This window comes from Seriola lalandi, unplaced genomic scaffold, assembly GCF_002814215.2.
Source record: "Seriola lalandi dorsalis isolate HSWRI2012SDOR001 ecotype SW California unplaced genomic scaffold, Sedor1 jcf7180002054278, whole genome shotgun sequence".
In the NCBI taxonomy this organism is placed as follows: Eukaryota; Metazoa; Chordata; class Actinopteri; order Carangiformes; family Carangidae; genus Seriola; species Seriola lalandi.
Window position 1 is genome coordinate 285,261 of NW_019524831.1, and position 16,718 is coordinate 301,978.

Below are 16,718 nucleotides of genomic sequence, written 5' to 3' on the forward strand. Positions count from 1 at the left end.
CAGTACTAAAGTCTGGCGCTAGGGGCTCTTTTACAGGCTGTGTGTGTGTGTGTGACTGCCTCAACACCCCCCTCTATACATACATAGCCTACACACACACACACACACACACACACACACACACACACACACACACACACACACACACACACACACACACACACACACACACACAGCCCAAACCCATCCTGCAGCCCTGTCCTGAGACTAATATCAGACACCCCTGCAGTCACATTCCTGTCCTCAAACACAGTCTGCATATACAGAAGCAATGCCTACTTACTGTAATTACAACCAGTAATGTGGTGATAATAAATGTGTCCCTGCAGCTATTATCATAATGCGAACCTCCAGCATTGTTAAGCAGTTGTGTCTTCTTTAAATATTAGTCTCTTTTCACAAATCTTAATGGGTCAGTTTCTCACTATGTTGCCATGAATTTGCAAGGTTAAGAGTTGTACTTTGTTAAACTGCTCAGTGAAAATGCTGACTTTACCCCCTACCCTGATTTACACTCACTGAGCACTTTATTAGGAACACCATACTAATACTGGGTAGGATCTGCTTGTCCTCTCAAAACCGCCTCAGTTCCTCGTGGCATGGATTCCACAAGATGTTGGAAATATTTCTTTGAGATTCTGGTTAATGTTGACAAGATTGCATCACATTCTTTTCTTCAGATTTGCCGGCTGCAGATTCATTCGGCTGTTCTTCTAAAGATGTTCTATTGGATTCAGATCTGGTGACTGGCCACTATAATGTTTTCTTTGTGACATGTTGCTTTATCCTGCTGGAAGTAGTCATTAGAAGATGGTAAATTGTGGCCATAAAGGGAAGCACATGGTCAGCAGCAACACTCAGACAGGCTGTGGTATTCAAAGTATGATTGTTTGGTATTAAGGGGCCCAAAGTGGCCCAAGAAAACATTCCCCACACCATAACTACACCACCACCAGCCTGGACTGTTGACACAAGCAGGTTGGTTCCATGGATTCTTGCTGTTGATGCCAAATTCTAACTCTACCATCTGCTGCCTCAGCAGAAATCCAGATTCATCAGACCAGGCTATGATTTCCCTGTCTTCATCAGTCCAGTTTTTGGTGAGCCAGTGCTCACTGCAGCCTCAGATTTCTGTTCTTGGCTGACAGGAGTTGAACCTGATGTGGATTTCTGCTGTTGTAGCTCAACCACCTCAAGGTTTGACATGTTGTGCTTTCTGAGAAGCTTTTCTGCTAACCACAGTTGTAAACAGTGGTTATCTCTGTTACCGTAGCATTTCTGTCATCTCCGGCCAGTCTGGCCTTTCTCTTCTGACCTGCTGCTCACTAGATGTTTTTTGTTTGTCGCATCATTCTGAGTAGAAACTCTAGAGACTGTTGTGCGTAAAAATCCCACGAGATCAGCAGTTTCAGAAATACTCCAACCAGCGGGACTGAAACCAACAATCATGCCACAGTCAAAGTCATTTTTTCCACATTCTGATCTTTGAATGAACGTTAACTGAGGCTCCTGACCTGTATCTACATGGTTTTATACCCTGCACTTCTGCCACATGATTGGCTGGTTGGGAAACTGCACAAATAAGCAGGTGCACAAGTGTTCCTAATAAAATGCTCAATGAGTGTATTATACCACAGTATTTCTAATTGTCTGTATTACCCAATGGGCTAAGCATATAATACAGAGAGCAGATTACTGAGGAATAAAGCTATGCTATACGAATAGGCAAATAAAGAAAAAAAAAATCACAGCTAAATATACGATTTACAAAAATATTACACTATATAGACAAACTGATTTTTTTTTTTTACTATCAGCTACATCTTTATTGGAATATTGTTGTTCTAATCATATCATAAAGAGTTCCACGTGGTGATGTTTACCTTGTATTTTGAAGTATGTGATGTCATGATAAGTCATCACTGAGGTGAAAATAAAGAGAAATGAACTCTGATCTTCTGCCACTTTAAATGACTAAGCTGGCATACTGCCTGAAGTGCAGGCTCAAGCCAGTTTATCTAAAATGACAGACTTACTTCGGTGTGTACAAGCACGACTTGTATTATATCATCATATCACTTGTATGTCATGTTATGACAAATCCTGCTGCACTACCACCACACTGTCTGCTTTGACACCTGTGTCGCCACCTAGTGTCAAAAGAGAAGAATCTGAAATGGTAAACTTGAGTGTTCTTGCAAGTCTTGATTAAGAGTGGTAAAGTAAATCAAAATGGTTTCAGACATTCCTATTAATATTTAACTTAATATCTACAGTACTGATATTGTTGCTAAAGTTTCAGTTTCACCCACGTGGGTTTAAAGTACTGAGGACAAGCTTGTTAGCAGCTTAGAAAGCTATGAGAAATAATTTTGCTGGATCAATTCTTTGTAATAACATGCAGGCATCTATAAAATATGTTTCTAAATAAATACAGTATTACACAGATGCCATAGATGAAAAGCAGAAGTTGTTTTGACATGGGCCTTGATGCAAAATATAATAAAGCCACCATAAATTCACTTTTCCATTGACACAGTACAAATCCCTATACAAACACGAGGCATTAAAGAATGTAACAGAATGTAAAAGAACGCTGAGGAGAGTACTTTCCGTCTACGTGATGGTGTGCCAAAATAGGAAAATCTGCACAAAAACGCAAGGTGCAAAAATCAAGTTATGGGGATTCCCTGTCATTGTAACGTTTATGAGTAATATCTACACTAAATCGAGAGGACACAGCAGTTTGGCTGCAACACTCCTGTCAGAAAGTCAACTGTTTACTTTCACAGCTGAATGTCCGACTTCAAAGTCTCCTTCAGCCTTTATCTAAACCCCAGAGAGACAGATTTCACAGATAATGTAAATGCATGATCGGGGTTGTGACCTTTTAATCTGGCATATTCCCAGAAATGTCCCTTTAGTTATAAATTATAGAGAGCAGGTGGAATAGGTAGGTCTGTGCCAACACTAATCCATCTCCGTCTCATTATCACAGTGCCAGTAAAAACTGCAGATGGTTTTGAGAGTACCTTTGAAATCAGTATATTACCCTGGGTTAAAGAAATCAGGTCCTTGCCTATGATACGTAAGTATTTTTAAATCCTCATGATGTCATTGTCACTTTAGAGATACTGCCAGAACAAATTCCAATCAGTTTCACACTGTGCAACATATCACTAAAGGCATCTGAAGAATTCTAATTAGAGCCTGGAGCTATGAAGCTGGACACAGCAGGAGCTCCAGCCAGGAGTCCTTTCACTTTGAGACACAACCACCTTTAGGTAACAGTAACATGTTCTTTTGAAATCACTTACTAAAGATCTAATTCACATTTACAGCACAACTTTCAAAGAGAAATCAATCAAATAGGGGCTGATGATAGCATCTAGTATTTGTCCAAACTTCGCCCTTCAAACTGCTATTTAATGATGAGTGCTAGATGGAATATTTTGATTGGTTATATTTCTACTTAGATGTAAAGCACTAGAAACAAATAATCAAGATTAGAAATGAGGCTCTTGCTCACACCTAATTTAGACATAGTAAGTTGGCAAAACATTACTTGTTCACATCAATGTCTTTAATTCAAAACTGAAATCATGTGAACTAATAAAAAATAATTATAAAGTGGAGAGTATCCAAAATTACTATAAGAGCTCTCAATGAATACAGCACCAGGCATGAAGTTTTCGCCTTCTTTTAATACATATGTTTATTGAAAAGAAGAAGGACAGGGACATTACTGAGATGTAGTTTTTAAACAGAGGTGATGTAAAAAAAAAAAAAAGAAAAGAAAAGAAAGAAAGAAACAGCACGGAAGCAACTGACCACATAAAGTTCTTAATTTGCTGTGATGAAAAGGCTGTAAAATGGGTGATACAAGAGAACAGCAGGTGACTTTTAGAAAGTCAGAGGGATCAGCTGGATCTGAGTTGTCTCAGACATTTGTCTTTTTTTGAGAGAGGTTGATCTTGTCACCGAGGCTCAAGGCCATCCCCTATGGAATGAAGGAGACAGAATTTATTGCAACAGATTCTATATATTAACAAATTGGATACATACTGGTAACGTCACATGTAATGGGTTATTTCATATTCACTTTCCTTGTCCATTCATCCCAATTCTTTCAATGAGATATCAGATTTAAATGTTATTCTTCCAAAAGATGAACTGGTGGCATTGCTTGAGTTGAGGGCAAATAAATTCGACCAAGCCTTTACTTTATGTTGCAGCAGCTGTGACTCACCTGACTTTTGGCTCTAATGCGTATGTGTCCGTTGACAGGTGCCTCAGGCCCCAGGTGGATGGGCTTCTCGATGCTGACATTAGCCAGGGCATCTTCTCCAAAGATAGAACGAGCATAAAGGTTGGCAGCCATGAAGCCACAGAAGCCAGACAGTGCCTGGTTTAAAAGACAAAAAGAAAATAGTTGAGAATATTGCACAACAACACTGTATTAACACACTTCAGCTGTCATGATGGGCTTGGTGCTGACTGTTCTAATCGGACCACTAAAAAAGCCTACTTGTGATTTTTACCGACATGAACCATCACTGAAAGTCTTAGCTGCCTATTTCATTTATGTTTATGATTCCTGCCAAGCTTGTCTGCCATCATTGCTCTGCTGTATTCAATATCTCATACCAACCTTCTCTGGAGTCAGACACTTCATGTTGGTGGACTTGAGGATGTGCTGGAGGTATTCGTTCAGATCGGTGATATTGGTGTTCACCGTCACCTACGACAAACAAAGGCCACTTAGCAACCATCCTCAATTTTCACAACTTTATATTTTCTGAATACTGTTATTGATTTGTTCAATGTAAATCAATGCGTTCCCTTAAAACACGTTGGAGTTAAGTTGCCAGACAAAGTCATTTTTATAAAGCCAGTTATTTTGATGTAACTGGCCACAAAGTAGAAACGCAAATCTTACCTTGTTTTCCCACTCAAACTCTGCCCACATCTGTCTGAATTCTGCATCAGTGCAGGAAGCTGGCTGGATGTAGTCCATGATGTCAATGTGGATGTCACTGAGGACGACGCAGTTTCTGTCGCTAGCAGCTCCCGACACATCATAGACTGTACAGAAAGAATCAAACATCCCCAAAAATGAGAAAACATGCACTGATTAAACTAGGACTCACCCTAACAGTCAATGAGATGAGCCTCAGTTGACCAAATTTTGATTAGTTGGTTGGGTGCAAGGGGAAAAAAAAAAAAAAAAAAACTCCACAGGAAGTGATGACAGACAGATATTGCTTACATTATTAGCTAGTAATTACATATGTCTGGCAGGAAATCCAAAGTGTGGGATCATCTCGAGAGGAGACCCCAAGAAGGTGACATACAAACTCTTCGGGCAAACATTCACCTATCATTTGTCGACCTTAAACATATGCGCTATTAGCCTTGTCCGAGTGTTTGTGGGGACTGGGGAAGCTAAATTACTCTGCTCAATGCACGTTTGTGCATTCGTGCAAAATGTGAAAATGTTTCTCTCCATTTTGTGTTGGTGTTACGAGTTCATAAGATGTGTGATGTTTTGAAATTCATCAACAAAATGTTCAGTCTCCTTGCAGGCTGTTTGACACATTCACAATCATTACTGCTTTTGCCGCTGTAATTAACAGGTGGCTCATTATTACGGTTTTGTATTTCTCTGTAATGTATGGCAGTGGTAATCACACTGTTAACAATGTTACTCATAAGATTCTTTCTCAGTCCTAGAACTCAAACCATTTTCTGATATATAAATATATATTAAAAAAATTTAATTAATATCATAAACGTTTGACAAATAGTTCACTAATTGCTACCATTCGACCAGAAAATCTTTGATTGGGGGTAGCTCTGTGTTACACAAAGCAAATACAACATGAGTTGAGTTATGATCTTAAACAGACACAAAATGCGTCTCTTACCTATGTTGCCAAATATAATGCCATTCTCAGTAGAGGCCACCTTGACATTGGCCTTGATGTTAGCAAAATCATGAGGAGCCAGAGTTAGAGGTGAAGGTTTCTCAACCAACTTGAGATCACCTGTGGAAAGATAAAACTCAGTGTAATGAAATGTGTACACGGATGTGACTGCCTTGAGTCAGTGTTCCTTGAGAAAAAAAAACCTGCACATTTGTCCAGTGCAATAGAAAATAAAATGGACTAACCTAAAGTGGCCAGCTCAAGGGTGCAGTTCTGGAGAGTATCACTGGTTTGGTTGACCACCAGCACGTCCAACACAATGTCATACTGGTTGACATGAACATAGGCTTCAGCATACACCGGGTCTGAGAAGCCTGTCAGCTGGGTTACCTAGTTGGACAAAAATCAGTTACATTTAATAATCAACTATAATAACCCCAGCAAATGCAAATATTTTTTCACAGTAAGTAATGAAGAGTTTTTTGTCATTCAATTTTTTAGCAAGGTTTTTATAGCAGTGCACCTGCATGACAAGGATTTACACAACAGTGCAGCAGGATGAAAAGGAAAAAACGACTCAGAGCTGCGTGTCCTTGCATCAACATCAATTATACTCAGAACAACAGCATCATCCTCCGAGGCAAATACGGTATCACCATAAGGTCTTAAAATATTTATGTATTATAATTGCAACAATGAATGGACAACTTATCAAAACAAAAAAACTATCAATCTTATATCCGAGCAGAGATGACATTTACAGCCAAACTTTGTCTCCCACAGTTGTGTTTTTCCACCATAATTTCCAGTTGTCTTGCATGCTAAGATTTCTGCGGGCTTGTACCTTGTTGAGTTTTGAAGCCAGGGGATCAGCAGCCTCTTTCCTCTGAGTGTTGCCCATAGCAGCCAGCAGACTGAGCTGGAACTGGTCCTCCTTAGAAGTCATCTCATTTTTGGCTGTGAGCTGCATGAAGGAGATGGGGTCGTCTGCCTGTACTGTTACATTACGTTTCTCAGATTCTTTCTGTGGTCAGAAAACAAAACACATGGTTATTTTAAGGGGGATTATGCAGCCCACAGTTAGCCAACAACAGAATCAACACACAGAAAATACCCACAAATATAAATGCATATTTTCAATATATTATTTATATATTAAATGAGAGCTGGGTCCAAAAATGTGAAATCAACACCAGTCTTTACTTGTGATAATGCTTTAGCTGTGCCCGACTGTCAGGAGGTTAACTATTGAGTTCAGGCTTCTGTCATTACCTTCTGTGACAGCTTCTCTTCCTCCAGTCTGACAGTCAGCATATGTGACAGTGATTTGCGGCACTCCTTGTTGAAAATGTCATTCATAAGTGGTGAGCACTCTGACAGGACCTTCAGGCACAACGAGATGCGGTCCACATCATCGTCTGTAATTGGCTTCTTGGGCAGAGAAGACTTGCCCAGGTGCAGCACAGTGACCATGATCAGCATGGCCTCTGCAACAAACGACTAAGGGGGGAGAGCACGAGAGCAGGGATTAGAGGAACGTGGCAGTTGGCTGAATTACTTTTTAAAAAGGCGCTGTCTTTTAGTGACTTTGAAGAGAGGACAACATCTTACATTTTGTTTCTTTTTGTCTTGAACAATAGCAACATAGCGCAAGGCCACTTTGGTTAGTGTAGTGGCCAGGGAAGCTGCCACGTAGAAGTCTCCATCCATCAGGAAGCCTCTGAGTGGAGGTCTGGAAAAACAATATCAGTGTTTATCGAGTGTGCTGGATGGTGAAAATCCATACAACTTGGCTGATACTGATACTCCTCCACAATGAGCAATGTTTACCTATCTTCCTCTTTCTTCGAAGGCCTGGAGGAGCTGAGGGCACTCTGTGTCACATAGGTGCCCATCTCTGTCACCAGCTTCTGGGCTGGAGCTGCACTCACTTCATCCTCTGGCTTCACCTCTCCTGTCTCCTTCTTTATCTCATTATCTACAATTGGGATCTGTCCAAGTTAAGACATAGATATCAGATATTTGTGACAATTATTATTGAATTGGGACTCACTAGTAAGCTTGTGTTACACAACAACAATGGACAAACATACCTCTCCCAAAGACCTGCGTACTTCTGTCATCACACTCTGGATGTCTTCCTTGGTGCTGCAGTATTCTCCTAGGATCCACAGAGCTCCCCTGTAGATCCTGAAATATGAAAATGGAGACAAAGGTCACAAACATGACGACTCTCTGCCAATTCTACAAAACAGTTGACAAATGTGACAACAGAAAAAGATTACAACATTCAGATGACCAAAATCAGACCATTTTCATTCCTCATGTAAGGTATCCTGCTGCTAAAACCCTGCTTACCCTGTTACCCTGCTTCAATATTTCTAACATCAATGTGGCTCATATGAGCTGCTTAAGTTCTATCATTTTGATAAAAACAGGTTCCAGCAGACAAGGCAATATGTTCAAATTGGCAAGTCAGCCCCATTTATATATCTAAATCAAATAGGCTGCTTTTTATAACCATTAAGAGAGAAACAAAAAAGTTATTCATAGTTCTGCATAATATACCCCTGAATGTGCTTACTTGACAGTTTTGATGGCGTGAAAGACTTCCAGCATCTTCTCGATGATGAGGGGTCTCAAGTTGTCAAATCTCTGAATGGCCTCCCGTACAAACTCCAGCACATCAGCAGCAGCTGCCTCATTAGTGTCACTTAGAAACTCCATCAGCTGTAAATCATTTCAACACACAGAAAAGTCTTCATGTATTCTTATTGTGCATATATAAACCAACATTTGGGTCTCTCTCAAACACCTATGAAATATAAAACATTTCGAGAGCATCTTTTCAATGTGCAAAAATAATACGAAGCTCACCACAGGTATGACATTGGCCGCCATGTCAGGGAAGCGCACGCTGCAAGAGTGGAGAGTGCGTACCAACAGCTGCCTGTATTTATCAGTGTCTTCATGTTCTGTTACGTTGTTTGTCTTGATCACCTCTTTCTTCAAAACAATCACCAACTGGAAAACAAATAGATGTCACTATATTTGCAGTATATTTTCTTTTTTCCTGTGTCCATGCTAGAAAACAACAACAAAAGCATAGATATACTGTGCATACTGTGGATATACTGACCTCTTCTACATTGCGAGAGGAAACAAGGTCCAGTGCCAGCTGCAAGGTCTTCTTTCTGACCTCCAGGTCAGGAGTGCTGAGAACACGCAGGATGTCCATCACAAGATCCTGTATTAAAAAGCATTAGTGACAATTAACTTCTGTCTGAACAGAAATGATACACTGTAAGTGCAGAAAACTGGTACTGTTTCATAACAAATCTATGTTTGCCAGATGTTTTCTGACATATTTGAGCCTATAAAGTGGACTAAATAAAATGTATTCTGCATATTTTCATGTACATTTTGTTGAAGTTTAATGGGTAAGAGATTTTTATTATTATTTATTTACTAAATTATAGCAGCAAAACTTAACACAGCAAAGTACCTGGAGTACACGCTCATGAGTGGGATGCTCCTTCAGTTCAATCAGGCGATCAAGAACAATCAGCTTCACATTGTTGTCACTCTCCTTGATAATTAAATCAATGTAGCACTGGGCAGCAGCCTGGAGTCACAAAGAATGCTTAAGAGACTGTACTAGATCAAAGACATCACTGCTATTGGGTCAAATATAGTACAATATTAGTGCTGTACAAAGGGTATATGACCTACATAAGATCATGGACACACTCTTGCTGATTTACCTTAATGGCTGTGGGAGCACTGGAGAGAGTTACAAGAGTGCCAGCAGCCTCATACTTAACAGCGGGGCTGGAGGACTGCAGCAGGTTGTAGATGCAGCGGATAAACCGGGCGCGCTCGGAGGGGTTAGCATGGCAAACCTAACAAAGAACAAAAACACAAAGAGTTTAGAATTTACACCAGTTCTTCTGGTAGAACACTGTTTTACTATAAAGCTTCAATTAGACTAATAAAGGTCTTGACTCACTTTGTAAATCAGCTCCACAATGACCAACTGAAGAATGTCACCAAAAGTGTGCACTTGGTCAATACATGTGCTGAGGTAATCCAGAGCTCGATCCTGTATGACGTGAATATGAGAATGACATGATTTCATTTTGGGATAGATATTGTAGGTCTAGTGTCACACTATAGCAGAAACAGTAAGAAAAGGACAATATGCTACAGACCTGATCTGCATGAATCAGCATCATGAACGCATTTCTCTTACAGCTGGCATCTTTCTCATTGACAAGAAAATCATGGATCAACTCTGGAGCATCTGGGATGAGATGTTCAAAGTTCCTAAAACAAAAGAATACCATCATCAGTTGCTTGTCCTTCACCACTGAATGGAGTACAAAATATATGTGCAAAGGTGAACAAACTGTTTGTACCTATAGATGGTGTAAATGGCCAGGACAGCATTGCGGCGCACATAGCTGTGACGGTGCTCTAGGCAGGCCCGGATCGCTGGCATGAGGGGCTCAAGCAACTCAGACTCCTTCAGCTTGCACAGAAAACGCAGAGTGGAGCCACGAATGAACTCATTGGGATGCTGCAGGTCCTGAAATTCGAAGAAAGATTTCATATGATGATTGCTGAATAATTTTTAAAAATATAAGTGAAACTAACATTTTAAAAGCTTTCAGTAGTTAAACTGTAACTACATTATAGAGAAAGTACGCACCAAGTTCAGCTTTTGAACCAGAAATTAGTAGAGCCTTACTGGAAATTATGTGGATTCAGGAGTCAGACAACCCTGCTAAACTGTTCAGCCATCCATTTAGATATGTGCATCTTACTATCTCATGTGATTCATGTGTCAATTAGCTTACCTTTCTGTAGGCATCACAGACCAGGATCATCTCCTGAAGCAGCTTGCCATCTGGAGTTGTTTTGGGGACAATCTCCCAGAAAACCAGCAGTAGCTTCTTGATGGTGTGGTCCTGAAGCGGCAGCACGAAGCGGATGATGGTCATCAGCAGTCCTGGCAACTTCTCACCATTCAGGATCATGATGATGACCTTCTTCAGGGCTTCAGTCTTTGCCTTGATCTCCCCTTTTTCTATAGAAAGACGATAATTATTATCATTACAACTATAAACGTGACCAACATGGCTTCAAGCATGCATTATAGTTTTTATAGATTATCACCTAAAGCTATTTTTGAGAGAATATGTCGAATCATTTGTTTTTTTACACTGAGAATATTGAGGGATTTGTATTTTCATTGGCAATTAATCAGTTTAGTAATTTGTCAAGTAAAACCAACATTGGCTACAGAATAGTTACCTAGATCAGCTTTTAAGCTGACTTCGGATGGGGGCTCCGAGTCAGATGGAACATTGATCAGAGTGTAACAAACGTTCTCTGCAGCCGTCATTTTGCAGCTGGGGTTGTATCTGTTTAGAGGAATCCCAATGAATGGCGCTTACTGGATAACACCTATGAGAAACAGAAAAAAAAAGTATAATTAAGAAATGGTGGAGAAAACATTTACACAGCTGTATAAATACAAGTAATCCATATAGACTGAACAAAATCTGCATACACTGAAGAAACAAGTTATGTTTAATGTACAGCATCGTGTACATATAACAGTATGAAGAGCAGTGGCAGCAGCCACAAAAGACATGGCAACCTGTTTTGAAATGGGGCTGGTAAACTCTTGAGCTTTTGAAAACCAAGAGTTGTCATCCAGGTGCCACTCACAGGTGTTAGTTTTACTGGAAAACTGTCTAAAAGAGCTAACCAGGTCTACAAGAAAAGTAATACTTGCCAAATATAACCACTTGTTATTTACTGGAATTAAACTTCAAACTTTGCAGTACATTGGCTCATTGTTAAACACTGTCACCTTAGGTCCTAGGTCTATCTGAATTATCATTTCGAAGGTTCCTCAAAGAAATGTCAGATAAATTGGAAACTCTAAATAGTTGACAATGTATTGTTCTGCCTGTGTTTGCCCCTCTATAACAGGTATGTGTTTTTATAACAGCCTAAATATTTGAATGAAATAGCAGCATTTGAACATAAAACCTTGCTAATTTACTGAGCTAACATGAGGCTTCAGCAGTCTGAGTTAGTCAAATCAAGTAGAATTTCCTCTTTGTGTTTCTCCTCATGGTGTTTCCAAATTGAGATGCAGTGGAGGAATAATAACATCAAGGGGAAGTTTTGTACTAAATCCTTTAACTCTGGAAGACACTCATTTAATTTGCATTAGGAGTGAATTTCTTAGAGTGCAGTATGACCAGGAGGTATTATTACATTTATGTATTACAACTACTACAAATAAACCTATGAAGAACATTTTAAAAGCATGGCAAAAAAAAAACAGTAAAATCTGAGCTTAAATAATTCGCTTAAATAGCTGATTAGTCAATTATCAAAAAATACTGTTTTGATACTGTTTAGTCGCTTAAAATACTTCCACTGTTGATGCTTTAAGAACATTTTCCTGATAATATTTACGTGTTTATACTTAGGTAAATTTTTATTGCAGGACTTTTAGGTGTAATGGGAGTATTTTACAGTGCCGTATTAGTACTTTTAAGTTAAGGATGGAGGTCATGTTTACAAGAATTGGATATCTTCCTGCATTTTCTGCTGCATTTGATTGTAAAAACTCGGATACTGTAAGTAGCGGTCACTGTGACAGCAAAAGTAACAGTTTAAAATAAAAATAAAAAGGTTATGTTATTGTTGGAAGTCAAGAAATTGTGACACGCAGCGTTAACACCCTCGGACAGCACTGCAGCTACTGTCAACGGTAAAACCTAGATGGCGTTTCTTGCGTTAGCAACAACATCTGTGCAGTAAAACTTCAATAAAACTATAACATCAGTCACGTAGACGACTAATCGAAAGGTTATATGAAGTTAGGTTAAGAGATATGATTAATTGCTAACTAGCGAACGGTAGCTAACGCCAACTTAGCTTCTGCCCAGGCTAGCAATGAAATGGAGGACAGTAACCTTAGCTAGCTTCCTTAACAGTTACCACTGCTACACATCGCTCATATTGATTAAAACTAAGCAACATAACCTACCTAGCTGCACGACTCTTATCCTCTGAAGTGGCCTTCGATATCCAGTTTTGGATATTTACATCTGTAAGAAGAAAAGCTCCCTTGGCGAGCTGTCTCTCCACCACTTCCTAATGACGTGGAAGATTACTTTCTGAGCCACATCACTGCTACCGTGCGCCGGAAGGTTCAAAAGCCGGAAAGCGCAAGAAAAAAAATCTACCGAGAAATTCTTCACATAAAAAATACATTAGAAAAACTATTCTTTATATATGACATTTTAAATTTATATATGGGTACAAGTCACACGTGTTTGTGTGCATGCCACCTGGGAACTTAAAGGGCCTCTATTCCTTTAGGTGTATATTACCTGTGGTTTTGACTCCCTTTACAATCCTGACTGGCCTGAGTCCCTAAGGAGCTGGAAATGTCAATGCAACTCTGCTATAAAATGGAAGGTTTTTTAAGACTTTTCAAAATACAGCTGATCAGGACAAAATAAATGCTACGTTGCATTGAGCACTACACAGGACTTATGACTTCATATTAAAAAAATGAAGTGAACATTGCAGCAGTTATTGTCGATATTTTAAGAAAAACGCAAAGGATACATTCAAAAACACTGCAACCAGAAAATACAATGGCTAATCAAATATTACCAAGTATTCAGTATTATTTTCAAGGAATTGAAGCTTTGGAGAGTGTCCAACAATTTCTAACAACTTCCATTTCAAAGTTTATTGGTTGGCCTCACTGCTACAATCTCCTTCAGACACACACACACACACACACACACACACACACACACACACACACACACACACACACACACACACACATAATAGTAAGTAAGTTCCACAAAATAGCACAATGGACTTTAATGGTATGCAGCACCCTCCAGTGGAATCTTGGCCTTAGTGACACAGTAGGTGTGTGGAAACTTGAATGAACCGTTGTCTCAAAGTGCATGTAAAATCTGTCAGCCAGTCATTAGGATACAGCAATGCAGCAAAGCTTGGCCCCTAAAGGCCCCTAAACAAACGAAAATAAATATCACTGGAATATTTAATTTTCCTGAATTCTTAACTTCCAAAACTGAAACTGATTTTTTTTTTATGGCCAACCTGATAAAGCTGCATAGAACAATATTTTGACAAATTATCTTTTTTGATATGAATGACTAACAGGATAATGTTGTTCTATGACTCAGACACATACACTAGCTTACATCAGGCTGTCACTACAGAAACAGTACTTATTAGTGGGTTTTTGTTGGTTTTGGTATCTTGAGGAAAATTGTTCATTTTTGTGAGTCTTGCAAACCAACTTAACACACTGTGTTGTATGGCTGCAAACACCACAATAGACTACATACATTGTTACCCTGATCTCCACGCAAGTCTTTGCATAGGCATACACATTCAAATTGAATTTGTGATAAGGAGGGTTTATGGTTCAAATCACAAGCAAAGTACTTGTTTATGTCACAGAGCCATGTCAGCCAAAGAACAATGACCTCACTTGTGCTTCTATTTACAATATAGTATTAAAATTATTGTTTATTATAGGATTCTTATATAACTTAGTAAAAAAGAGCCTGCTCTGTGGGCATGGTTTCTCTTAAGCCATGTCATATTGTATCTGATCCTTCAAATTAATTTAAAGGAAGAAATACGTAAAAGCACTCTCATGGACAATTTCATAGAATTGATAGCACATATAAAAGCTGTCATGGTGGTCAGCTGTATACAAGCATTGACTTTAAGGCTAAACTGAGGTCTCCAAACAGTAACCTATAGGTTATGCAACTAAATGAAATGCAAAAACACACAAGTTTATTCAAGGCTAGCATCTCACCACGCTGGGAAACAACTGAAAAAAGGAGATCTAAAACATATTGTATATGTGTTTTAAAATTGAAACACAAATGCCAAGATATACCAACAGTGCGCAATGAATGGGAGTTTTTACTCTTTAGAGACATGTGAGATTACCCACCTCTTTATATGCAGTCTATGGGTGACACACATTTACTGACTTGCGCTCATAGAATTTTTATTTGAAATATTTATTACATATTAGAAGCTAGCCTTTGCATAAATACAAGTAGGCCTTCCATCTGTAAATCCATAATGTTAATCAGAAAATGTGCAATCTATGACAATCTATGTGCTATCTAGTCACAGTGTCTTTCAGGACTTGATTTAACTGTGCCCAAGTTAAGCAAACTGTAAAGCATTATGTTTTCTCAGGCTTGATAGATTACCAGACTGTGATTAGTTGCTGTGTGTGTGTGTGTACATTTTGTGTTTGTGTCTCTCGGGTCAAAATTTGTTTTTGTGTCTCTGGGGTGGATGCAGGGTTTGCCACTTTCATGCGGAGGGTGTGTTAGTTGTTGGTTCTTTCCATGTATCTTTATTTATTCTATTAAACGTTATCTGTTGCTGTATGCATTTAAATGTAACACACACTGGGTTTACCTGCATACATTCTGAGTACACTCTGACTGCAGAGACACAGGTGTTACTAATTACATTAAAAATGGATCTGTTCCATTAAAATAATCCAGTAACCCATGTCAGTAAGACAGCATGCAGCATATAAGACAAGGGCGCTGGAATTGGCACAACTAAACTGTATGCAACCATGGTTAAAATTATTAATTACACCTGTGCTTTTCCTGCTGTGACATGTCAAAAAGGTAGTCTATATTAGCTGTCTCTGATAGGTCAAAGATTTGTCTGTATTGACATATCAAACAGTTTGTCCTCTGCTGTTGTAACTTGTTGAAGTTGATATAACTGGACTGGACAAAATCACATGATGATGGAAAGGGTTTATTTTCTGAAGTTGGCAGTTCCTACTGAACACGTATCAGCACTTATCTTCAGTTCAAGGAGTTTAAAGTCTTGTTTGTCTCTCATGATTAACATAACGTTACGATGTCAACGAGCCATCTTGTCATCTATGTATTCATTCAGCAAGAACATCCAGTGCAGTTTTTTTTTGTCAGGCATGAACAATGGCTTTGACTATGCATTAATTATCTTTCCAAAGATGTTACATGGTGTATATATATATTTTAAAAATATCTCAGCGTGTGGTAAAAGCCGGTTATTTTGATCAGTTTACTCGACAATCGACCCAAGGCAGGGAGAACCAAACGATCTCAGAGCAACGTGATGCAGGCAGCCACACAGGGTGGTGACACAAAAGACCAATTCATTTTAAGATGGTAAAATATAACTTCAATTATACAGTTGATTAGACTATGGCCAAGCTAATTTACAGTATATGCGTAGGTGTGAAATTGAGTCATGAGAAGCATTCAAAATTGTAACAAACTCTGGAACTGGGTTAGCTGAATTAACTTAATTTACCTCCCTTTTACACATTTACATTTTACAAGTGATTTTTAATTGTGTACACATGAAATCAAGTCTTAATTGATAACAACAAAGATTGCCCTACATATAGGCCTAAGGAATGAACGTGAAACAAGAAAGCCTACAGGATTTGAGGGTAAAACTCTTATGGGAACTTTTGTTTTATTCTATATTAAACGAAAACTTAAAAAAAAAAAAAGTTACCTCAAATGTTGCAGCCACAGAAAATGTTTATTATGTTATATTTATGATGCAGCTCAAGATTGGTCCGGCGCTCCACATTACAAAGCCCTGAGGTCTGAGTTGTGGCCTGTAGGCGGCGACACGGAGTCCCATTTCTGTAAAAACAACATC

The 16,718-nt window shown here is 39.0% G+C and overlaps 1 protein-coding gene across 1 annotated transcript; it reads right to left on the reverse strand.

Annotated features, from left to right (window-relative positions):
* Positions 1–3,684: 3,684 nt before the first annotated feature.
* Positions 3,685–13,142, reverse strand: copb1 (COPI coat complex subunit beta 1). Its single transcript, XM_023405545.2, has 22 exons — positions 13,003–13,142; positions 11,244–11,396; positions 10,787–11,016; positions 10,346–10,515; positions 10,139–10,253; positions 9,937–10,029; positions 9,692–9,829; positions 9,433–9,552; positions 9,067–9,174; positions 8,805–8,951; positions 8,512–8,657; positions 8,021–8,117; positions 7,758–7,918; positions 7,539–7,659; positions 7,200–7,427; positions 6,772–6,951; positions 6,173–6,317; positions 5,928–6,047; positions 4,940–5,085; positions 4,652–4,741; positions 4,250–4,405; positions 3,685–4,000 (listed from the first exon to the last, which is right to left on the reverse strand). Exons 2-22 carry the CDS (start codon positions 11,332–11,334, stop codon positions 3,941–3,943), a joined length of 2,862 nt encoding a protein of 953 aa, XP_023261313.1. The 5' UTR covers positions 11,335–11,396; positions 13,003–13,142; the 3' UTR covers positions 3,685–3,940.
* Positions 13,143–16,718: the final 3,576 nt, after the last annotated feature.

Coding starts and splice junctions, on each gene's coding strand:
- copb1 (XM_023405545.2), bottom strand. CDS start 11,334: ATGACGGCTGCAGAGAACGTTTGTTACACTCTGATCAATGTTCCATCT. Junction 8,952..9,066: donor CCTCTCGCAATGTAGAAGAG/GTCAGTATATCC, acceptor TTTGTTTTCCAG/TTGGTGATTGTTTTGAAGAA. Junction 4,742..4,939: donor AGTTTGAGTGGGAAAACAAG/GTAAGATTTGCG, acceptor TGTTTGTCGTAG/GTGACGGTGAACACCAATAT.